Raw genomic sequence first — 25,163 nt, 5'->3', positions numbered from 1 at the left:
CCGGCCGCCGCGTAGTAGCGGGGCCGCGCCAGCGCCCGCCTGTTGTGTTTCTGTTGCCGCCCGCCATCTTGTCGCCAGCGCTGCTGCTGCTCCTGCTGCCGCCGCCGCCGCCGTCGGGGCGAGCCGCGGGGCGGGGCGGGGCGGCGCGGGCGGGAGAGGCGGCGGGCGGCAGCCGGGGGCCCCGCGCCATGAGCATCGAGACGCTGCTGGAGGCGGCCCGCTTCCTCGAGTGGCAGGCGCAGCAGCAGCAGAGCGCACGTGGTGAGAGCGGGGGCGACAGCCGGGGGGCGGGCGGGGGTCGAAGCGGCGCGGAACGGGGATGTCGGGGGGGGGGTGCGGCGGGCGCTGGGGGAAACGCGAGGCCGCCCCCGCCCCGCCGCGCGGGGACACGCAAAGAGCGCGGCGGCGCGCCCCGGTGGGAGGGGCGGGGTGGGTGACGTGATCGGTCCCGCCCTCCTTCCACGTGCGCGGTGCCGCGCCACGCCCCGGTTTCCCGCGGGGAGCGGCGGCCGCCCCCCCCCCGTGGCCGTGTTGGGGGGGGGGGGGGCGGCCGCCGCTTCCCCCCCCGGAGCCCCGCGAGCGCGGAGCCGCTCTTTGTTCCTGCGTGACTCATCGTCAGCGCGGGGCGATGCGGCAGAAAGGCCGTTCGTGCGTTGTCACCGCGCTGCCTGCGGCCCCGCTGTTCTGCTGCGCGCACACACGCGCAAATCCAGAGCTCCTTTGTCTGTTATTTGCAAACTCCGGATGTGAATTAGCGGGTGTCTCATAGTCCCGAATTGAGGTTAACATTTTATAATCGAAGAAAAACATATCCCCCCCAAAAATGTAACCACAAGCAACTCGTATTTGTTCTCTTATTTTTTCTTCCCGTATATACTTCTCTGCTGTGCTCTCTGCTTTGCTCCTGCCCATGTTGATAAACGTTTCGTTTTCCTCAAACTTTGCAGCATGGGCAGTGACCCAGAGGTGCGCAGGGTTTCTGTCCCATCCTGTGTCACTGCTGGTGGCACACCTGGGTTGGGTGGGATGTCCCCTGCCGTGTGTGCTTGGGGGATTTCCCATTGGTTCGGCCCAGAACAGCCCCTGAAGATGCCAAAATATGCACTCAGGGTGTCTTTTTCTTCTTTCCTGCTCTCTGCGCCTGGATTGCTGTCTGATTTGCAGCATTGGCTGTGCTGAAGGTTAGAGGCTGCTCCCCCCGTTGCTGGTGGTAGGGATGGCAGTAGTGCCATAGGGGCTGCAGGCAAGTGCTGGGTTGCCCTGTGCATCTGCAGAGCACTGGGTAATTCCTGAAGTCTCCAGACCGATCCCTGAATGTTTGTGCAGCTCCAAATACTCTCACTTTTCTCAGTGCAGCACAAAGCATTCCCTGGTTCTGCTGACCCGCATGCTGGTTGGTCACAGTGCTGCGGAAGAAGTTCTGGGAGGGCCTGGCAGCAAGTCTGTGTTAGTGTTGGTGCTCTGGTCAGGTGTCTTCTTCAGAGAGTCCTGTGCCCAGCAGGAGCACCTCACTGGTGGCGATGTGCTGCAGGCCTGGCTGTGATGTGGGATGGCCTCTCATCTATTTGCAGCGAGCCGAGCAAACCTGGATCGTGCGTTTTGGGTGAGGAAGGCGTGTTTAGTGCCTGGGAGATGCTGTAGGTTCAGAGATTGGTTATGGAGATGGGCAGAGCTGTGGTGATGATGTAATCTGTGGGAGGACATAGCCAGCTTTGACTCCTCCATAGGGGAGACCATACATGGAATCTGGAAGAAAGTCAGCACTGGGGAACTGTGGCACTGCAACTGCACTGACATCCCTGCAGACATGGAGCTGGTGTAGGTAACGGTGCTGGTACTGTTGAGGGGTGATGGGCAAAGGCTTCTGGCTCCTGCGCACATGGATCATGACTTGATGAGCAGATACTGTTCAATTTATCTTTTCTCAATTGTGGAAATAGGATTTTGAAGGGTAGATTTCTGTTTTCCATCATTCCGCTGAAGCAAGCTGGTGAGTGAGAGCATCCCGTGACAACGGCTCCTGCACAGCCCTGGCACAAAAGCCCTGCACTGTCCTGGTCATGAGAACCCAGAAACGTTACATGAGCTCCAGACCAGCGAGGCCCTGTGGTTACTGCAGGGATCTGGTTTTGCCGTGATTCAGTGGGTGGCACAAAGTCACCCAGCGCGTATCGGCTTTGGCTCCAGTTGGTGCAGAGTGCCAGCAGTGTTCCACGCAGCTCTGAGCTCAGCGCTCCGCTCACACCCACAAGGCTCAGCTCTGCTCTGCTCTGTGGGCACAGCAGGGGCAGCAGGCACCTGGGCTCTGTTTCCTGTCAAGAATATGGGTTTACCACTCTTTTCTGACAGGCACACTAAAAGCACACCATTGTTCTGTGTCTGCAGACTTTGGAGCCGTCCCAGGCTTGGGAAGGGAGGTAGTGGTTCTTCATGGTTTCTTTTGTGCGCCCTGTAGAAGATGGGACCGGGTCCTGGCTGCCCTCAGTGCCATGTCCTGCTCTGACCACAGAAGCTGCTCAGCTTGAAAATAACTGCTCATCAGAATACATTACTTACTGCTTCTTAAAAATGCTGATGCCTGGCAGAAAAGCCCTGAGACAGCACCTTGCATCAGCAGAGCTCAGTGACCACGCGTCCAGGTGAAGCTGTGCAGACGGCAGAGCAGCCCAGTTGGCTGCAGAGCTGCCCGTGGAGCTGCACATAGCCCGTGGGCAGGCAGCCCGGGCAGGGGGTGCTGGCTGAGGTGGGATTGGTTTTCTGGCAGTCCTGATCCATTTTTGTTTCCCTTGCTAAGTGTACCTGATTTCTTTCTTCTCCCATCTAAGAAATGTCACTGAAGTGCATCTGTGTGGACCCACTGAGACTGAAAGGGTTTCGGTTAAACATGGAATATCAAACTTAAGCATGATATAAACTGTCCATGGAGGTGTGAGCAGTTGTTGCTTTGAGAACCATCTGTGTTGTTTAGGGATGGTTGCTTCTTGTTTGGGGCTTAGAAGGCAGGCCACGAGATTTCTTGAGGCCTTCCCAACCTTCCCATGTTCCTCCATAGCTTTGGTGGAGGGAAAGGCTCTCTCCCTGGCAGGAGCACAGCGTGTCCGTGCCCTGCGTCCCTTACTGGGCAAGAAGGTCATCTCGTCACTCTGGTTTGTCTCAGGTTTGGGTGCTGGGGTCACTGTGGTTTCTGGGAGCTGCAGATAGGCCCATCCCACTGATGTCAGCGTTGGTTGGTGTTACAGAGGCATGGTTTGCGTGAAGGCTGATTTTGCTTTGCTCTTGCTGATAGGACATAAGCGTGTCATAGTCATCTGGCTGAGAAAATGGAGATTCGAAGTTGTTGTTCACAGAGAATGGTGACACCTGCAGAGAAGGTGTGGGAAGTGTGCATGACGTTGGTGAGGTGGCTCAGCACGGGCCCGGAGGTGTTTAATACTGGGACACAGGTCGCAGGAGGGATGGCTCTGCTTGCAGAGATGTGCCACAGCTCCGGGCCCCCATCGGAAAGCGTTTCCCATCCCCAGCACACTCCTAACATACGGCTTCACCTTTCCGTAAGGATGCAGTGTGTGTTAGGAAGGACAGCAAGGCGCCGCGACACGGGCTGACAGCCAGGCTCGGCTCCCAGTGAGCAGCAGCTGGTGAGACTGGGGAGGGCTTGGGGTGCGGGGCTCCCTGTGCCGGGGTGGGGCGGGGGGCAGCGCGCTGCTCGCACAGCCGGGAGCTGTGTGGATGCTGCTGACGTCATGTGCAGATGAGAGGCGTGCAGATCAGGGCCCGCCGTGTGCCGGCACTCCGGCTCGTTTCCAGGCACTGGGAAGCGCCGCGGCTGTTCCCTGCCGTATCCTCTTATGTCAGCAACATTTGGATGACTCAGCCCTGATTCAGACTGCGCTTTCCCTGTGCTGCGCCTGGCCTCCTCTTGGAAGTGCAGCCCAGAACAGCCTCTGCTATATGCAGGAATGAGGAAGCGGCGCCTCATTTATTTGATAATGAGCAATTGGAGGCTTTGTGCTACTCCATGTAGTGATGCGGTGATGGTGGGATGGGGAACGGGAGCTCTCCATCTCCTCTGCCCTCTGCTGCCCATCCCCTGCTTTGCTGGGGAGGCCCAACAGAAGCACTGGCAGCAGCGATGTGCAGTGGCTGCTGTCACTCCCAAGGTGTGTGCTGCAGCTGAGCCACTGCCTGGCAAAATGCCGGGACGGGCACTGCCGGACAGCTGGGCTCAGCTCTGCTCTTGACCCTTCTCAGCACAGTCTGTGTGAGCTTTTCCTCCTGACTTCTGCCACTGCTTAGAAGAGAGTGCCAAGGTCCAGACAGCAGCTTTGCCTCATCTTAAGTGGGAGTGTTCACTGTTAGAAGTGCAGAGCATCTGCAGCTGATGGCAGAGAGAGAGTCAGGGGCCCAAGGGACACTCGGGCCTCTCCAAACGGAATCAAGTGGGAGTCAGCACTGTGGCTCTGCCCACATTCAGCTGTCGATGAGGGTAAGGTGCTCTGAGGACATCTGGCCTTTTCTGAGCAGACTCAGAGGTAAGCTGCTTGATTTTGCAGAGGCATTGCCACTGATAAATTATGAATATTGATTAAGTCCCAGTGCAAAAAAGGAGCGTTAAAGATAGCATTACAATCCCTTAAGAGGAGCGCTCATGGGGTGCATTTGCAGAAGGCCCCAGGTACGAGCTGCTGTACCCTGACCACTGCCAGCCCCAGCATCTCCTCAGTCACCCCGAGCCCTGCTGTGGGTGGGAGGTGCTCCCTGCACAGGCAGAGGGAGGAGATAATTTTAAACCTGGCAGATTGCTAGGTAATGAAGTTAAGAGTCCCTGGCACTGTATATTCCTGGGCCGCCAAGCCCCAGAATAGGAGCAGATAGCTCGGGAGGGATTGCTGACCCTGTTTCTGTGCTCTTCTGTGACAAAATTGGTTGTGTCCTCCCCTTGCTGCTGGTGTTGCTGTCACCCACGTTACTTGTGGGTGGTGAGGCTGAGGGCTGAGATGTGAGCAGGTGGGAGCCTTGCAGCCCTGTGAGGGAAAGCTGGGGAACTTAGTTCCTATGAGAAAAGAAAGAGCTCTGAGGGTCTCTGTGATGGTATCTTTACTTTGTTTGCAAAGGGAACAGAAGGCAGAGATTGCTACAGCTCTCTATGCTGTAGCACCATTGCTGCACCGTTGAGGTATTTGTGTCCCGCACACAGACTGCTGGCAGGCACCCTGACCCCTCAGAGGAGGGGCTGGTAGCCCAGTGCCTTCTTGCCAGTGAAGTCAGAACAGAAGGCAGCGGTGTCAGGTTTTGGCTAAAGCTATTCTTGAAATGAACCCTTCAGCTCAAGGGAGCTCAATATTTGCAGCACCAAAGGCGTCTCTGGCAGCTTGTCAGCAGCCCGAGGGCTGCACCTGCTTCGCAGAGACATTTACATGAATATTTCTGATCAGCGGTGCACGCGTGTAACCTTACTTTGCCGTGCTCTCAGCTTGCCCAGTGAATGATGTATGCTTAGGAGTTTCACTGCTGCTCTGCTGATGCTGGGGAACATTGCCGGCAGCACTGGGGCGGCTCCAGGCCGTCCTGCAGCTCCTGTGCAGTGCTGCAGGGATGGAGCAGTGTGCCCGGCATGCACATGTTGGGATGTCACAGCCCTGCAGCAGTGCTGGGGGTTTCTGTCCCTCCCTGGGCCGTACCGCTCCTTGCCCAGCCTGTGCCATCCTGGCTTTTCCCAGAGCATTTCTATGCTGCTATCAGGAGGTCCCAGCATGAAGCGGCTGTGGGTGCGCCATTCTTCAGCTCTGTGCAGGTGCCTGGAGGCACCCAGTGAGTTCCTTGGGCAGCGTTGGAGCTGTTTGTTGGAGGCTGTGTCTGGGTGCCGGGGCCCCTGGCACCATGGGACATGGATAAATAAATGTAATTGGTGCCATGTTCACATGATTAGGGCCGGAGACCTGGATCAAGTTTAATGAGGTTTATTTTGCTAGTCCGGCCACACATTGCATGTAATTTGTCTGGCATTCTAAAAACCTACAGGAACACATAGACCCTGAGGGTGAGTTTTAGGAGCTTGAGTAAAGTCAAAGCAGAAGTGTGAGGTCAGTGTGAAGCCAGGTTGGGTTGGGATTTGGCAGCACCAAACAGGGCTGCTGGACCCCAGGAGCTCTGTCTGGAATGGCTGCAGCCCCACAGCCACTGCGTTTGCCCTGGCTGCTGCGTGCGGCGGAGCACGGGCAGCACGTGCTGCACTGGGACGGCCAGGCAGAGCGAAGGGTTGGCCTGGGCTTTGGACACGGCGTGACCTTGGCTTTGGTCCTAAGGCCTCTCTGGAAGCGCAGGCTGTGCCGTGCTGGCTTCGTAAGGGCTGTAGGTGGGAGACGCGGGGGAGCCCCGTTAGTGACCGTCTTCTGGTTTGTCTTTCAGAAGAGGATGAGAAGCACGAGAAGCTCCGCCTGGAGCGGGAGCAGGAGCAGCGGAAGGCCGCCGTGCCGCGGGCCAACCACGCCGTGCCCCCGGAGGAGCCGCGCGGTGAGCTGCTGGTGCCCATCTCGCCGCCCGCCCCGGCCCCTCCGCCCCCCCCGCCGCCCCCGCCGCTGGCGGCCCCCATCTCCGTCATCCCCATCCCCGTGGTTACCAGCCCGCCGCAGCCCGCCGCCCAGGCCGCCCTGTCCCCGCCTCTGGCTCAGCGCCACCCGCCCCTCGTGAGCGCTCCCGGCATCACCAAGGAGCCGCCCTCCGTGGCCCCGGTCATCCAGCGGCCGCCGGGCGCGCTGCTGCCGGACGGGAAGGCGGGCACGCCGCCGGCGGGCAGCCCGAAGCAGCTGCAGCACTACGCGGCGCCCGTCCTGGCCATCTCGCAGCACCACGTGGTCCCGCAGCCCATCCAGCCCCAGCCCGTGCCGCACCCGGCCCCGCCGCTCGGTGCCCTGAAGCTGGCTCCGGCGGAGGACGCGAAACCCAGCGAGCAGAAGAAGAGGCCTGGAGGGTGAGTGAGTGCGGGCCCTGAGCAGCTGCTGCTTTGTGGAGTTTCAGATCAGAAATGCTGAGATCAGTGGATGTCTGGATGTCTGGGTTGGTTTGGTTTTTGATAGTAGGATTTCTCAGCTTGATGTTTTTCATGTTTTGCCCCTGACCACAGTACACAGGTTTGTTTTTCCAAGCCAGAGCGGCGTTAGGAAGCAGTCCTACAGTGGCTGTGTGACCCCAGGCAGCACCTGGTGTTATGTCTTGGCAGAAGATCTCTGCTTACGGTGTTCGGGGGGTCGTGCGGCAGCCCCGGTGTCTGGAAGCGGTGTTGAGTTCTGGGCAATTCTGTCTCCCAGGACAGGGTTCCCTATGGCTACTATTTGTTGTCGGGACTGAGGGCCTCCAGAGCATCTGGGGCCAGAGGAGATGCATGGCTGCTGAATGTGTCCCTGCCTGGGACGGGCCTCGTGGCTGGACCACTTGTGGTCAGTGCTTGTCTCATTGTTCTTATGGACTTGGGTCGGCCAGCGCTCCTTAGGGGATCCAGAGTACAGTATCCCAGTACATAGCCTGCTACTATTTCTTGTGCTGTTTCTTACGGGCTGCAAGAACGAGTGGTTCCCTTTGCCTTTGCAGCAGCCTCTCAGCTGTTCCTGTATTCCTGCAGTCCTCCTTTCTGCAGGACAGGTGATAGGGCTCTGCTCAGTCCTTCCTTCCATCCCTGTTACCACTTCCATGACCGTTCCATCGCTTCCTGCACTGAGGGATGTCTCTGTGGGGCTGTGCCCAGAAAGACTGTGCCCATCTGTGTGGTCTCAGGCTGCCATGCATCCTTGGTGTCAGCCTGCAGCTGGGCAGCAAAGCAGAGGTGCTGGGGCCATGTGCTGCTGGTGCTGCCTGCTGGCTCACTGCTCTGCTCCTCCACACCCCAGCTGGTGGCAGTGGGAGCTGTGTGGGAGCAGCACAGAGCCATAGGTGCCCTGCTACCCTGAGGAGTAGTGCTGGGCTCAGGAGGTGGGCGATGCTGTGGGCAAAGACAGGGTTCCTGGTGTCCTCCACACAGAGATCCCAGTTTTCATTGAGGGAACGGTGGAAACTGGGTAGTTAAGAGTTTGTAAGGATGAAAACCTTTGCAAAGTGCTGATACAATTCCTCTTGGAAAGACTGTGATCTTGAGAGTTTGCTCTGTTGCAGATGGGTGTGTGGGCCTGGGGCAGGTTCTGGTGGCACAGGGGTGCATTGCTGGTGTTCGGTGGGTGTAAGAACAGAAAGAATGTTTTTTCCAGCTTGTAAATGTTTCCTGGGAAAAGGCTGTCAGATATTTATTTTTAAACACCTGGATGTTTATTAAATATGTATCAACCTCCTTCGGTGCTCACCTCACTGTTGGTGTGTTGTCGACCACTTGGCACTGGGTGTGGAAGGTGTTCAACGCCTGTTGCTTTATCACCATTGTTGCTGTAAAACTTATGGTTGCAAAAATTCATTTGGCTTTTCCTAAAAGTTTTCCTGTGGTCTGTGAGGTGGGGGCAACCCAGATCCCCCCCAGAGGCTGACCCTGGCTTTCCCTTGAGCAGTGGCTGCAGGATTCCTGGATTACTTCACTCCATATTTATGTTAGGCTGTGTTATTTCAGGCACAGCAGAAACGAAAGAGGTTTGAATATGTCTGCCAAGTCCTGTAAACTTTAATTTGCAACTGCGTAAATCTCACCCCGCTGGAGTGTAGGCGTGGATCAGAAATGGGTCAGAATCTGGGCTGCCAGTGCTGTGTGAATGCCCCGTGCACCCACTGTCCCCTCCTGGTGCTGAGAGCTTATGTAGGCACATTGTGCTGTTAGCTGTTGGATCCAGTGTGCAGTACGTGGGTAATACTCACCCTGTCACAAATGTGTGTGAAGTATGGATTTTACCTCAATACAGCGTAGGGAGGAATATATATGCAAGTAGTTCCAAACCAGTGGTATCTCAACGATGCTTTTGTTCTCTCATATTTACCTCTGTGTCCTAGACACACACACTGCTGAAAGAACAGGCTGAATGGCAATAGTTTTAAACCTGACACTGAGTTTATCTTTGTTCTGTTTGGGTTACAGGGTTGGGACCAGGGAAGTACATAATAAATTGGAGAAAAACAGGTGCGTAGAAAGCCAGGGGTTTGCTTTTTTTTTCCCAATTCTGTTTCACATTTTGGTTTTTGTTTTTTTTTTTTTTTGGCCTGGGGTTGTTAAATATTTTTTTGCCTTGGGGTTTTTTTTTTTTTTTTTTTTAACAAATGACTTGGACAAAATTCTTAGTTACAATTAACGAACCTTGCAATACTGCTTTGCTTTCTTATGGCTCGATTCTGCATCTCTTGCTTCTCAGTACGTTTTGTTTGTCCGCATAACTGCATTACAGTAACCCTGCAAAGCCCTGATCCTGCAAAGTAAACCCCCACGTGCATAACGGCGTAACTTCTCTTTGATTTGAAGCAGTAGAGTAACCAGGAGCGGAGCCCAGCGTGCACTGAAGTACGGAGTGGAGGTTCCTGATCTTGCAGCCCACATAGCCAAATAGACACAGGATGAAACCAACAGTGCAGTGATAGTTATTTACCACAGGGCAGCAGGTTCCTACCAGCGTAGGGCTGGAATCGGAGCTGTAAAGCAGTCTGCCTGCTGGATTGGGATGGCTTGGTTTGAAGCATGCAGGTAGTCCCAGTGACTGCTATGCACATGTGCACATGCTTTGCTGGATTAAGGCCCAAATTAAGCTTCAGCCCTCTGCTAAATTGATTTGTGGTGTGCCGCTAACACAAGCTGACAAACCACCTGTGTTTTCTTTAGACGTGCACATTTGAAAGAATGCTTTGAGACATTAAAACGCAACATCCCCAACGTAGACGACAAGAAGACCTCAAACCTCAGCGTCCTCAGGAGTGCCTTGCGATACATCCAGGTACGGTGGCGGTCGGGTCCCTGCTGGTGGCATTGCACGGCGCTGTGTGCTGGAACAGGGAACAGTGCCAGCTCTCTTAAACCAAGTAAAATTTTGCTCTGGATTGAAAAGGAAGAAAGCCCTGTTGAGTATGGTCACTTCTGAGCTCCAGATTTCCAGGCCTTTTAGATCTTCTAGGAGAGCTTGCCTCGTGCAGCGTCCTTACCCCAGGAATTCCTTAGGTAACTGTAAGCCATTCGTACCAGTGATGGTGATGGACTTCAGGCAGTTTCATATGTGTGCAACAGATAACCCAAATGGTCCGAAAAAAGGGCATCCTGCCTAAATAAATGCATGATATGGTACTGCTTTTTGGACTAAGATGAATTTTAATTCATATGTTTTGGGGAGGTTTTAGTTTGCTTAACCAAGATGGGTAGGACTTGAATTTCTGAACGTTTTGATGAGAAGATGTGCAGATCATGTCAGGTCAGGATGTGCAGGGATACCAAGAAACAGTCTGGGAAAAAAGTAAAGATCAACTTGTATTGTGGTGATTGCAGGTGGAGTGAAATAAGCATCACTGATTGCTTACCCTTGTCATGTTTGACACTGTTAGCAGTTTTGTCAACTGACACTGTGAGTTGTTCTTATGCTGAGGTGTTTTGCACACCTGATGTTTGTAAAAAGTGGTTAATTGAAACACAGAAGTGGTTCTTAAGAAGTGTCCTCTGTGGTGGTGATATCAAGAGCTTGTAGCGCAAGTAAAATTTGTATAGAAAATGGAAGCCAAATTCATAGCACCATCTTACAAGTGAGGAGAACCAATAGACCTCATGTGTTTTGGCTGGGATAAAGAGTGCTGAGCTTTTCATGCGTCATCAGTTTCCTTCTTTTCTTTCTGTATTTCTCAGTGTCTCTGTAGTACTGTGTTACTCTGCTGTTCAGAAGTACTGGACATTCCCTGTCAGCACTGCATTTTCTTACCTTTCAGAATTAGACCAGCTCGGCTCTCCTGTGAGCCTTGACCAGTGACATCCCTTGCAGAGCCTTTGGTTGGGACCCGGAAACCAGACAAGATGTAATGGTGCCCAGCCACTAGGGAGGGGCAAGTGAAAAAGGAAAAGATGCGTGTTGCTTCAAAAGGTCTCTTGTGGAGTTGTGGTTGTGTTGTAGTTAACGGGCACCAGAAGAAATTGGAGCATTTCATTGGGCTTCAGACTGGTGTCAGTATGGAGCTGGGCTTCTGTTAGCACTGGGGCAGGCAGTGATCACATCACTGCTGTGCACCAGGAGCCGAGTCCGGAGTCCCGGTGTCCCGAGCAGCTCGCACCTGGCTCGCGGCGCGCTATGAATACTGATGGAGTATTCTGATGGTTTGTCTGCCAGCGCGTTGTTCTCTGGCAGAACTTGTATTCTGTGCTTCTGGGGGGCAGCTCGCAATTCACTGTGAGGATTCGGTGGGGATGGCCGGCTCTTTCTCCCCTCACCAGACCACTGGGAAACGCATCGAGTTGGAGGCTGTACGAGCAGGCAGCGCTGGGTGGACGGGGGCCGTGGGCCGTGCTGCAGCCGCACCGGGACCGGCTGCAGGGCCGCGCCGGGGAGGTGGGCGGCGGAGCGCGGCAGCCGTGGCGAAGGTCACGGTGACCCCGCGCGGCCCGGCCTCCTTCCTGCCGGGAGCTCCCGGCCGCGTCCTCGGCCACGTGTGCAGCGAGCACGTGGCGCGGCGGAGGCCTGGCGCGCTGCCCGCGGTGCCTTTGGGCACGGCTGCGCTGCGTCGCGCTGCTGGGAGCGCCGTGCTGGCGGCGGCCCCGTGCGGGCTGGGGCGGAGTGCCCGGAGCCGCGCTGCGCTCGGCAGGGTGCTGCTGAAGGCTGCAGATGCGAGTGCTGCGGCTGTTTGCCTGAAAATCGGATTGCTGGGAACCCGATTTGAATTTTCTGACTTGAAAAAAAATATGGCTTTTTTTTTTTTTTTTTTTTTTTTTCTTTGAATTTGGCTTGGATTTAGCTCCGTTCTGTTTCACCAGGCCAAAATGCACGGAGTTCAGGCTGCAGATGGGGCCAGGGTGAGCCCCCGCAGATGCTGCCCTCAGAGCATCGGTGCGGCTCATCTCGATCAGCAGGTGGGAGCATGGGGCTGGCCGAAGGACTGCCTGCACCTCTGTGTTCCAGCTCTCTGCTTGCTGGGTGCTGCTGGGTGCTGCCTCTGCCTTGCAAAGAGAACGTGGGAATACAGAAGAGCTCTAAAATTCAACACTCCTTCTTTCAGCATGGCAAAGTAGTTTCTTGTGGAAGGGAAAAAAAACCCAACGAAATGAGCCTTGCACGGGAGGAGTGCAGTGCATGGCCCCGAGGTGCTGCTGTGCTGATCTGCCACAAGGAGCATGGCAGAACTGCTTGCTGCAGCCACTCTGCCTGCAAAATCCTTTTTCCCTCTTCCAGCTGGAACTTCTTACAAATGAGGTGCTTGTCTCCTTGGCTGGATTTGAATATTTGTATCTGCATCAAATCAGATAAGTCACAAAGTTGAATTCCAAACTTCCCGTGGAGCTGTCATTCTAATTTATCCTTAGAGCCAGGCCTGTGCTCTAAGAGAGTAAATTAGAATCTCTGCAATTAGGCACATTGTTGCACAAAGGAAATCAGGCTGAACGCAGCTGGAAGTTAATAATCCTTTTAAATGGTGATTTGGCTCCAGGCAGCGTGGGCTGCTGCAGCCCAGCTCTGTGGCCTTTGGGTGAGGGGATCGTCCCCTGTGCGTCGTGATGCCGTGTGCTTCAGTCCTTGCATGTGGTTGTCACCCACTGACCTCCTGCAGAACTCAGTGGCGGCACCGCTGGGCTACTGGCAGCTTCCTGGGTGTTTCGTGTGACATGGAGAAGTGCAGTGGGATGGAAATGTGGATGTCTGCCTGGGGAAAGTATGTCTGAGTGCCCTGGGCAGCCCTGGCATGGAGCAGCGTGGGTCTGGCACCAACCCCGACAGCAGCAGCTGTGCCACAGTGCTGGAGAAGGCGCTGCCAGTGCCGAGGAGTGGAACGCAGGGCAGTGGGCTGCAGACAGTTCGTGGCCAGAACTCGGCACAGCTGGGTGTTTTAATTTAATTCTCTTTGAAGGGTTCGTTGCCCCCTAGGAAATGTTGTAATCATCTTACTTGGGAGCTAATTGAAGCCCTTAAGCAAGACTGTTTTCTCTTCTGTGTTCTCAGACTGTGCCTGTCGCTATGGTACCTGAACACTTTCCAGTTTCAGGGGTTATTTCCCATTGCATATTTGGTGTGACACCATATCCAGGCGATCGGCTCACTGGGTGACACCAGGACAGCCAAAGCAAGCAGCTTGCAAGCGTGGAGCTGCAGCTGACAGACCAGGGTCGCTGCAGGGCCCGGCTGGCAGAGCTTCCTACCAAGAGCAGAGCCAAGTGCTGATTGAACACCAACGTACTTAGAAAATACTGGTCAGATTTGAGCTGCCCAGACCTTGTGAGGGGCAAAGAGCAGAATCCTTTGAAGTCTGTGGAGTGGGACACGCTGTGATCCATGCTGCTGTGTGCTGCTCAGCATGGTGTTTGGAAAGGTATTGGGTGGAGGAAGGTGCTGTGATAACCGTGCATGGCTTGAGTTGTGCCAGAGGAGCGTTTGCTGTGCATAAGAAATGCACTCGGCTCACAAGTTCATACAGCTCATCTGGCAGTTGTATTTGCTGCTTGTAGGATTAGAGATGGAAAATAACTATGAAATTAATTTGGGATTTATATCATGTCTGCTGTGTCATCTGTTCCCAGGGAAAGAGGCAGGAGGGCTGTGGTTCTTCCTACCTCAGGTGCTGGGGCTTACATTCTGCTCTGCACCCACTGACTGAACAGCACTGCAGCAAAGCCACTGACACCAGCAGGGACCTCAGTTCGTGGTGCCTCAGTCCTTCCTGTAATCAGCTAGAGGAATTTTTGTTGCAAAACAATTCATTTTTTTCTGTTTGTGTGCATTAAAAAGGATCTGTAAATGAGTGGCAAAGTCGCACAGGTGCTGTGTGACCAGGTGGCAGCCCCTTGCTGTCTCGAGATGCAGACCCTCCATCTGCAGGATCTACCAAAACCCAGCTTCACAGTGGTCATCTATCCTTGTCCAGCTGCTGGGAGTAAAGTACTGCAGCAGAGCAGCTGTGTGTGCTGTTAGAGAGGCGATGCCTTTCTCAGGGGCTGAATTCAGGCTAAAAGAAATGAAGTGGTAGTGCACTGGGCTCAAGGTGATTGACATCTCTTTGGATTCCCAAATAAATTGCTGTATCGCTCGCTTTGAGTGAATGGTACCCAGTTTCCTCTTCTGATTACAAAGGCAGGCTTCCTTAGCTGACCTCGCATCACATCCCCACTGTGTCCTTAGCTGTCTGCTGGCAGGGCCACTGCTGCCCAGAGCACTGCCGTTCCCCTTTGTCAGGTGTAACTGCTTTGGGAGGCTAAAACAAGGGCAGTGTCATTGATCTCTGATAGCTGTTTGTGCAAAGGAAAGGAGGTGTTTGACTAGCTCAGACCAATGGGCATGGTGTGAAATAGGAATAAAGTAATTGTCTCCAGCAGGAAAAGGGTTTCTGTCCATTCCTAAACAAAACCCTGTAATGCACTGATACAGGGAGGTGCTGTGCCACAGGCAGAACTGATGTGCCTGGTGCTAGAGTGCATTCTCTACTCTTGTGAGAGAACCAGAGCTCATCTGCACTCAGGCAGCGCAGACTGGAGTGCTGATCGAAATCCATAAAGCCGAACTGCAATGCTGAATCTGATTAAGTTCCTCACCTTGAAAATATGACTGTAACTGGTGGTTCTGGTTGGTTGGTTGTTTTTTTGTGTTAATTCAGTGCCAGCTACCAGCAGAGATATGTATCTGCTGTGAATCTTGTCCGGTAAGAGCCTGAGTCAGTCTGCAGTTTCAGTGCCTCCCTCATGTGAGCAGCTCTCACATGCAGCAGTGCTCCTTTGTGTTGTTTACCTGACCCGATCAATTGATTCTATCTTGTCTAATTAGCTTGAATTTCATTGCAATGACGGCTTCCAGCGACAGTAGGCTGTGGTTGTGCCACAGGGGTATGGTATCATCTGTAAACTTCAGAAAGAGGCGAGAAATATGATCTTAAAAACTGATGCTCAGTAAAATACAGAGGTTGGAGCCTGCGTTAAAACGTGAAATGTAAGAATTAGGGCACGGCAGTGCTGTGCCATGGGAGTCAGCGGGTGTCACCCTGTGCTCTGAGCACAGGTCAAGTTCCTGTTCCTCGTGGAGCTGTGGGAGCGCTGATTTGGCCCCGGGGGGTGGTGGCTCCCATCCCTTTGGGGGCTTCAGGCCTGGGCAGCACCTTCTGAAGCACTCGAGGTTGTAAGACCAAAACAGCCCATGAGTGCTGCACAGCCCGGAGCTGGGAAGGGATGGCATGCTGCAGCCCACGGGTGTGTGCTGTCAGTGTGATGTCAGTGTGGTGGGAGCAAAGGGAGCACACATGCTGTGGCGAAAGCAGGGCTTCGTTTGAGGTGTAGTACTGCACAAGTCACTTGCCTTTAAAATAAGACCAAAACTCCCAAATAAAACAAGAAAACGCCCACAAAGTAACAGTTGGGTTTGGTCTGCAGTTCTGCTTTTTATGGAGGCAGCTGGGAGTCGTGTGGCCTGGGGATGGAGAGCATGAGTTCCCTTTCTTGTTACAGATAGCAGGGTATGTGCTGATCCTCTAACATTATTGTGAAGTAGATGGTGACCTAATAAAATTACAGACCAGTGGTTAGAAGAAAACAGTAATCACTGTGCTCAGTCCATGTTGTGCAGTGCCATGCAGTCACACTGACAGCAGCTGTCTTGCCAGACACTGTCAATGCAAAGCAGCAAATGAGGGGGATTTTGAAACCATAACACAGCAGCTGAAAGTTGGTATCAGCCCAATCTGTTGCTGTTTTGGTGTCACAGCGCTGTGATAGGAATGCTGATTAAACTTATGCTGGAGAATGTGGAAATAAGGGTACAGTTTTACAGTCTCCCAGGCTCACTGTTATCTATCAGTGCTGAGTGGTGCTGCTGGCCCTGCCCATGCCCTGAGCTGCTCTACTGATTCCTTCGGATCCACCAGCCCTGCTTGGATGCTGCTGTGACCACGGGGTTCCTTCCTCTTCTCCAGTGCCACCAGGAAGAGCTGTGCAGGCGCAGGCAGCTCTGCTCCTGGCAGTGGATGGGCAGACACATCAAACCAGAAGGAATGGATTTCTTTTTCCAACTGCTGTCACTTTTAGCTATCTGTCTTGCCTTTAGTGTCATAAGCAGTTAAAAGTGCAGTAGGATGTCCTCGTTGTATTTGGCTTCCTTTTGCTCTGTTAAGGCCGGTCGTGGTGCCGTTGCATTCGCTGGGTCAGCTTGCAGTGTGGTGCGCAGTGTTGGGCTGCTGTACAGCTGCACTGAGGTGCTTTTCCAACCAGGAGAAGGAGGAACATTCAGTGAGGAGCGCAAGAGCAGGAGGGGTGCCTGGCCCAGGGCCATCCTCACAGCCCCAAATGCTTGTATGAAGGCAGTTTTCCATTTGCACGCACGGCTTTGGCTCGTGGCTTTATGCAGGCACACTTGTTTGCAGGAACCCCTGGGCTCGGTGTGCTGCCCCGAGCCCTCCTCCCGCTCCCTCTGCGGCTGTGCTGGCGAGGGCAGGAGGTGGACAGAAATCCACTGGTGACCCAGATCTGATCTGTAGGCTGTAGGTGGGGCTGCTTGGACACCGCAGTGGGGAAACTGTGAGGGAGAAGTGGTGTGGGAGGATGGGGTGCTGGGGGCGGCTCTGAGCCTTGCAGGTTCGGGCTGGAGGTGTCCTGCCTTGCATTTGTGTCAGGACACATCCAGCCCCTGCTTTGTCGCCCACAGCACCGTGGTGAGATGCCTGCAAGAAAAATACCAGAGCCCTGCAGCAAGTAGATGCAGTGTGTCTCTGCGCTCATCCCTTCCCATCTCTAAGGAACGTGGCTGTGCTGGAGCATGGCTGCGTTCTGCCTCCTGGAGCTGCCAGCTGTGTGTCCGTGCACAGGCTCAGACAGGCTTAGGAGTCCCCAGTCCAGTGAGTTTGTCATCAGTAACAATTGCTACCTGCAATGCAGTGCTGTTGGTTTTAGCTTGCAGGTTATTGTTAGAGTTGTACCACTGACGTATTTGCTGCAAGAGCCAAATTAAAGCAGTTTGTTTGGGATAGTCTTCTAAATAACAACCAGCACAGCATTTTTAGGTGTTTTGGGCATCCATATCTATTAGCATCATTGAAAATGTCTTGTAATTCCTGAATCACAGAGATTATTTAAAAAAAAAAATACAAAACCCACTACCAAACTTAACGCCTTGTTATTGCAAACTTCAGTATTTTTTTTTAATGCTGGATTTCTCTTAGCCTTGAAAGTGCTGTCCAGGAGCAGGGTGGATCTGCTGAGCTGGTAGAGGCCAGCACAGTCCTGGTGGTTGGTGCCGGGAGCAGCCGTGCCTCTGCTTGGGTTGTGTCTGTGCTGTGTGTTCCAGCTGCTTGCCGCAGGTTTTGGCTTGTTGTTTGGTTTTTATCCTCTCTGAATTTATTCTTTGTCTTCCTGATTCGGATCTTCCTTACCTTCTGCCCCAGTAACTTTCTGGGCTTCGTTTCAAGCTGAGCTTGTGGGAGCTGGATCCGTCTGACCTGTAGATAGCTGTGTTTCAAGTACAGTGGTGTTCCAGAGGTTGTGGCCCAACGTGTTTTTTTATCAGAGTCCCAAGTGTTAATCATATGCAAACGCTGCATGTTTTCACTTCTCACGATTCCCTGCTGCAGACAGATTTCTGGTTCTGTGAAGTATTCCTGTGTGGATATTTCTCTCCTCTGTGAACTGGAGGGAGCAGCATAGGGTGCCCAGAACCACCACGGGCACCGACCCATTGCCGGCACAGTTCTCGTCCTTTGCAGATGAGCCAAGGCAGCTCTTGCAGCAAACAGTGCGCTCGTTTCCTGAAATCACAGTGCTCACTGCATGCATGTGAGGGTGAAATCACATCTGAGAATATAACAGCACTCTTTGGCTGCCTTCCTTGTCCGGGGTTAAACAAATGGAAAAGCTGGGCCACGAGCTGCTGGCGAATGGCCCATCAGGTCCTGCGGTTTGAGGACTGAGCACACTGTGCTGCAGGCTGCTGCATCTGGCAGGAGGTGTCTGCAGGGCAGGGCTGCGTGTGGGGCCGGGCTGGGAGTGAAGCAGCATGCAGTGCTTGTCTCCTGAGTTTGATTATGGTCTCGGTGCTTGTGTGAAGCATTAGTTTTGATTGCCTAGGAGGCTGAAAATAATGCAAAACCAGAGTTAAGCAGCCTGAAATTCTGCACCTCGTTCCTCTCCTCCCTCCCCAAACAGGATTCCTTGTAGGGTGCTAGCAAACAGCGCCTCTTGATAGCCATGGATGCAGATGTTATTTTTGCATGAACTGAGGTGTCATATGCGTGCTGTCAGTGCTTCCAGATATGTTGGATTGCAGCTGCAGGCCATGTGTTCTTAGGAGCGATGCTGTGTGCAACCCGGCCCAGAGCAGGTGGACCCATGTTGTAACAGCCAGGAGCTCTGTGTGGAGCATGTCACAGTGCCACCAACCCTGGGGCACTGGGACCATAGTTCTGTGCTGTACAGGAGAACCCATGGAGCACACCGCAGCCTGCAAGGCCACATCTGTAAGAGCCAGCCAGTGCTGCAGCTGCCATGGAAACAGAGGATTTTGTTCCCGTGGCAACCAGTTGGGGCTTTCCCAAGAGCAGAGTGAGAGCTCTTGGAGAAGGAGCAGGATGGTGCCTTGCTGCAGGGCCTGGTCCTGCTTGGTGCTGCTCCCCGCAGCAGGGCTGTGGTGCTCCAGAGCTCTGCGTGCAGCTCTGGCTGCGCTGCTGCTTTTGCTGCCTGGGGCAGCCAGTGCTGAGGTGCATGCAGGGGTGGGCGCTGGTGTTCAGGTGTGTTTGGGCTCTGCTCCGTTGCTGCAGGTTGTGCTTTGTTGGCCAGGGAATCGCTTCGGCGCTGGGTTTTAACGAAACTGCTTGTTGCACCTGAAGAACTTCATAGAAGACGTAGCAGGATTCAAAGCAGGAATGCCTGGAATTGATGTGATGAGTGCAGAGCCCCAAAAGTATTGCCCGTGAGCACAGCACAGAGGTGTGTAACAACAGGGCAGTCCCTGTGGGAGTGAGATCCTTTCGGTAGGTTTGAGCTGCGTTCATTGCATACAGCAGTCAAAGCACTGCGTGCCATAGGCAGCCCGTGCTGACCAACACTCGGCAGTGTGCTGTGTGGAAGCTGCACTGGGGCAGCATTGCAGGGAGCTCCCGCAGCCGTGAGCTCCAGAGCTGCTCCAGTGGCTGCAGAGAATTTGGGAATCTGGTTCAGAATTACAAATCACTTCCACGATTGCTCACTGATGGGGAATTTTTAATCAGTGGATGCTGTGTAGTAGAGCACAACAGCTGAAATATGCTTTTGGAAAAGCTCATAATTGAAAGTGAGTTTTTAAATTGCTAATGTAATGCCTATAAGGGGAGCTTTTTAATAAGGCCTCTTAAACCTCCCTGATTCCAGCACAGGGTTAGCGTTATTCCTGAGGCAGGCCTAGCGAAAGCAGTGGGAGCATTATTCTCAATCTTGACATAAGAATAAGCAATTTAATTACAGCCAGCTATAAAATGGAAAATTCTTTACAGTGACAAATGGCCACTGCGGTGGGGTGACAGCAGCACTTTGTTCCTGGTTTGTTTACCAAGCAGTGGCAGTGGGATGCATGCGAGGACCACGGAACGGCTCCGAAGTGGGGAGGAGAGTGGGCACAAAGCACACAGCACTGCAGCTCGTACTGCGGCTGTTGGCTGCCGCTGCGGTTGTGTTGGGCTTACAGTAATAATCCGTGTGGGAAAAGGCTGAGAGCTACGTGCGAAGGAGGAAAATCCCATTCCGTGCGTAGCAAAGGCAAATGAGCTTCCAGGCAGGCACGTCTCCCTGGGACTGCCCTGCGCTCTGCACAAAGCCCTGCTGGCCTGCATGGCTGAGTCACTCGCAGGCACAGCCTTCACTTTCAGAATTGTCCTTCCCTTCTGGGAAATGGAAATGAAAGGGAGACTCACGTCTGCAGCAGACTGTTCCTGCATGCCCTGCGTGGACTCTGCTCCTGATTTCAAGCAGAGGCTAAACTGCACAAACTGTTCCGAGTAAAATCATCAGCTCCTTTTTACCAGAGCTTGCTGCTTTGTGCAACCTCCCAACTGCCGACAGCCAACCCCAGCCTGTGCTGCGGGATTCAGCCCTGCTGCAGGAGCACAGCCCTGGCAGAGCAGTGAGGTGGACCAGGGAGAGCAGCACCACCTTGGCAGGAGTCAGGAGTTGGGTTGGAGGCCCCAGGGCCGGGGTGCGCCTCCTGCATCATCAGTGTGTGGTGGTGAGGCTTCATCAGAGCCCTCAGCACAGCCACTGCTGGTGCTCCCAGTGGGAGCAGTGGCTCAGATGGCAGCTGCAGATCCTCAGCTGTCCTGGACGCAGGTGCCTCTGCGTAGTGACGTTTCAGACCTGCAAAGACAGGTGGTCGGCCACTTGTATGAATTCCTTTGTTGAAGTTTTGTTCCTTACTTTGTTTCGTGTAGTTCTGGTGGTCCTCTCTACCCATTTCAGCTCCAGCCGTAGGTGCCAGTTCTATTGGCAGATCCTGGAGGTTTGGCTTTGGTGCAAGGAGTGTCAGTATGATTGCTGCTTATTTTAGAAAGAAATGTAACTGCTGTGACCATGGGTTGTTGTGATTTTTTTTTTGCATAGAGTTGTTCTATTGTGATATTACTGCTGTTGTAAGAAATTCCTGTGCTTTGCAGTATAACAGTCCTTGGAACAAGTGTGTGGGTCTGGCTTCAGCTGTGAGTGAGTGGATCCAAAAGCCTTCATCACCACTTATGTGTGTGGAACAATCATGTCCTATACAAATGTGTTTTAGCATTTAAAAAATGCTTTTTCTTGTCTGTGTCAAAGTTCTCTCTTCCTGATTTAAGTGCTGACCAACCTGAGGTTACAGGAATGCACTGTCATCACGTGTAGACCTATTTAAGTTTCTGGCTCAGAAGCTTGTCATTTTTTTCATAACTACTGTTAGTTGGTTTAGTAAAAGATGCTATCTGTTCTTCTGCGCCTCATCTTTGAAATACTTCAATTTGTCTGTGGTTTTATCATCCCACATAAGAGCTGAGTTTTCTGCACAGAGCTTCTTTCTCAGTGCAAGGATGTGGGGGATTTTCACCCTTCTCAAGCAGAGGGCCAGCAGTTAGTTGCTCTGCAGGAGCACTGCTCTGTGTACATGCTTGCTTTCCTTAAGTGTGCTTGGAAATAGATGTAGTAGAAGCATGTTCTCCTACGTGGTGACTAGGAGAAAGCTGCACCCATTGTGCTTCCTTCACGCCTTTCCAGCAGTCTGCAATAAGCCTTAATCCCCTTGATGTCTCATGAGTCAGGAGAGGTCAGACTGTTGTTGAGAACTGAGTGCTGACCGCTGGTGCTGAAGTTCTGCAGCTTTTCCTATGGAGCTGTAGGCTGCTCCCCCTGGAGCTGAGGTAACTCACACCTGACCTGTTAACCGTTTCAGTTTCAGAGACTCATTAGTTTTCCTTTAGAAAGCAGAGAGTGGTTGGCCAAAGCAACCCTATAGATTTTTGTGGCCAGGTCCTTTCCCTTCTGTGTGAACTTGGAAGAGGTAACTTTACCTGAATGCAGCTATGCCAGCATAACTACTAATAAAAGAGAACCAGCAATGAATGTGGCAACGACCAAGTCAGCGTAGATTACATTTGTGTTTTTTCTTCTTAGATTTTTCCTTTACTTTGTTCTGTCTTTAGACTTTAAAGAGAAAGGAAAAGGAATACGAGCATGAGATGGAGCGGCTGGCAAGAGAGAAGATCGCCACCCAGCAGCGGCTGGCAGAACTGAAGAACGAGTTGAGCCAGTGGATGGACATCATGGAGATTGACAGAATTGTTCGGCAGACAGTTCAGCCAGACGATGACCAGGCATCTACCTCCACAGCGTCAGGTACCCACAGTTTCCCTCTTCTTGTAACCATCATTGTACACCACGGTAGTAGAGGCGGGTGGTGGGGATCTTCATTTAGCACCGTCACAGTTGCTCTGCGTTCAGAATTAAGTAAAAGGATTTTCAGTGTTTTGTAGTCAGCGATGGTGGCCTAATGATACACTTGTGTAAAGTACACTGAAAATCATGCATCCGTGTTACATAAACCCAAGGTACAGGTGTGCACATTCATTCTGCTGGTGTCTCGCATGAAGCTCCTTTCTTTCAGAATGTTCAGCTGCACAATCCTGCTCATTAAAACTGATTGGTGTGTAAGTGCCCTGATGTATTTGTGCACGGAGGAAGGAAGGTATTCAGCCACACAGAGAAGAAGGATTTGGTACAGGAGAGGTCACTGTAGCATTTGACCAACTTAGCGAGCCTGTGCATTTCATGAGAAAGATTCACAGTGAAGATAAATGATGCTAATGAAGATCAAGCATGCTGTTCCAGTGAGAAGGTTTTGTGAGGTAGGAGAGCGCGCACTTTCCTCCATACCAGTGACCTGGAGTAGGAAGAACAGGCGGTCATGGATGGACAGCACTTTGCTTTCCAGAGATCAGAAGGCTGTAGCAGTTCCTATTGGCAGCAATTCCTTAAAATCGCAGTGGCGTTTGCTCGTGGTGCTCCAGGCAGATGGCACAGCAGGTACCCAGAAAGGGAAAGCCAGAGCTTTCTGGTTCGTTCAGATTCCTGTACGGGGCTCATCACCTTTGAGCATGCTCCAGACCATCTCCAAGCATAAGCTGGTGGAAGCAGAGAGTAGGAGAGCTTTGTAAATTGAGGCATCAGCCGTTCACTTCTCCAGCTGGCCTCTGCTGAAAACGATCTCTTCAAGCTACTGCTGACTGTGGGGCTTGCAAAGGGAAGTATCTTCCCTAGTTATCCTGCTGCTTCTGTATCTTCTGAGATTTTTAATCTCTACTGCATGACTGGCTTTAGAGCAGGCAGTGCAGAATGCCCTGCTAATGATCCTAATCTCCTTAAGGTCAGCATTGCCTCATTAATTTGTAGGATCAATGGAGACTTCTTTTTCCAGAACCAGACCAGTAAACTTGCTGCCACGATTCTTCATCACTGTTTCCTTCCTGCTCTGGGAGCAGGAGGAGTAATTACAAATGATAGAACAACATACCAGGAAAAGAAATCCTTTTTCTCTTTGTGCAGAGAGCGCTCCTCAGTCCAGCTTCTGTCCGTCCGCTCAGCTCAAGTTGCTTCTCTTGCCTGCCAACTGGGATCTTCCAGCTTTTTGTGAGCGAGCACCTCTCTAGCTGAGCTGAGTGGAGCCTGCTGTGCTGTGCTGCGCTGCGCTGCGCTGTGCTCCCTCAGCTCAGTGACTCCTCCTGCTGTCCTCCCTGCCGCTTGTCCTGCGCTGTAAGAGAGGCTGGTTAGCCCAGTTCATGCTCTGCTTTTTTTTTTATTTTTATTTTTTTATGGGAGTGTCTTCATTTCATTCTTTTTCCAGAGGGTGAAGACAACATGGATGAAGACATGGAAGATGACAGGCCTGTGAACTCATTACCAAAACTAGCCCAGCGCCAGCACCCAGAGCTCCTGAAAGCCGTCCCTTCAAACGCTGCTTCCCATCACCTGGCGGTGTTGCCTCAGCACCTGTCTATCCAGCAGAAACAGCCCCCAGCCCACGCACAGCCTTCCATCCAGACACAAGCACTGGTCCAGCCGCAGGCGATTGTCCCAGCACAGACTCACATCGTGGCGGCTTCGACAGTGCAATCGACTGTTATCGCCCACACCGCCACTACCCACGCGTCGGTCATTCAGACTGTCAACCACGTCATTCAGGGTCCACAGACCAAGCACATCGCTCACATTGCACCTTCCACGTCCAGCCCTGTGCAACTTACCACTGCTGCTCAGCCTATCGGCCACATCACTGTGCACCCAGCCACCATCAACCACATGGCCCACCTCGGCCAGCAGCTGCCCATCTACCCTCAGCCCGTGGCCGTCAGCCAGCCTGTGGTGAGCCACATCGCTCACACGATCTCTCACCAGCAAGTGAATGGAACCACAAGTCTTGGCCAGCAAGCGGTGATGGCCAAGCCGGCCGTAGGAACCCAAGTTGTCCATCACCCACAGCTGGTTGGGCAGACGGTCCTAAATCCAGTAACTATGGTAACCATGCCGTCATTCCCCGTGAGCACACTGAAGCTGGCCTAGAGAGAATCGTCCGAAGGTGAAGTCTCTGTTGGGAACCTTTCCTAAACTCCGTACATTCCAACCACGTCCGACTCCGCGGGTTGAGGTGCAGAGGGGCAGGGCGGGGGGGCTGTGCTCACTGCCCGGCAGCCGGCCTGGCACGGCCAGAGGGGCCTCTGCACTTGAGTTTTGTTAATCTGAGAAAACTAAAAAGACAGTTGTTCATGGTGATTTTTTTTCCTTTTATGTGTAATCGGTGAAATATGGTTATGATGTTCTTAAGACTTTAATTTTCCCCTTTTATGTGTTGCTTCTTTGTAGAATAAATCTGCTGATCTCTTTATTGAGACGTTGCGTAGAATGGGAAAAAATCATAAAAGTCTATATTTATATATATGTGTGTATGTGTGTGTATATATATGTATATACATATATATATAAATATAACATTTGAAGAAGGCCTTTTGTAAGGTTGATTATTTTGCAGGATTATTAGTCAAAATTCAGTTCTGGAGGAAGAAGACACAGTGTCCTCTCTAAACAAGAAACTTTACGTAGATGGTTTGGTGGACCAGGGTACACAGACAGTGACAAAAACAAAGCAAATTGAACGTTCGAGATACTTCCCATCAGTATATTACATTTCAAAAAACCATCTAAAATCACTGTGACTTGTTATGGCATTTTAAGGAAGTTCTCTGTCCTGTTTAATAAAAGGAAAAAGAATACACAACCGGACTTCATTTGTTGCAGTTTTATAAATGACTTGATTTTTATAGCTGTGTCAAAAAGGAAAAAAAGAATTGTTCTCTATTATTTTAATTGATGACAGTGTTCTGTTTGGATGCTTTTGGGGGGTTTATTGTTTGGTTTGGTTTTGTTAATGCAATAATTGACTTTTGATAATTTTGATAATTGAATTACAGGACTGTTTCAGGATTCCTCGTGCCAGTCCCCAGCCTTAGATTTTCTGGGTTGGTTTTTGTTTTTGCAGAGGCAGACTCTTTGTGCTGGTGACTTACAGTGTGTTTATCTG

At 52.4% G+C, this 25,163-nt stretch overlaps 1 protein-coding gene across 1 annotated transcript; it reads left to right on the top strand.

Annotated features, from left to right (window-relative positions):
• Positions 1 to 165: 165 nt before the first annotated feature.
• Positions 166 to 24,865, top strand: MNT (MAX network transcriptional repressor). The gene is made up of 6 exons (XM_042879408.1): positions 166 to 261; positions 6,409 to 6,970; positions 9,047 to 9,088; positions 9,779 to 9,890; positions 21,736 to 21,928; positions 23,433 to 24,865. Exons 1-6 carry the CDS (start codon positions 189 to 191, stop codon positions 24,146 to 24,148), a joined length of 1,698 nt encoding a protein of 565 aa, XP_042735342.1. The 5' UTR covers positions 166 to 188; the 3' UTR covers positions 24,149 to 24,865.
• The last annotated feature ends 298 nt before the right edge of the window (positions 24,866 to 25,163 follow it).

This window comes from Lagopus leucura, unplaced genomic scaffold (genome assembly GCF_019238085.1).
Source record: "Lagopus leucura isolate 7727_CA_CO unplaced genomic scaffold, USGS_WTPT01 Super-Scaffold_100024, whole genome shotgun sequence".
Taxonomy (NCBI): domain Eukaryota; kingdom Metazoa; phylum Chordata; class Aves; order Galliformes; family Phasianidae; genus Lagopus; species Lagopus leucura.
This window is presented reverse-complemented; position numbering and strand designations above follow the sequence as displayed.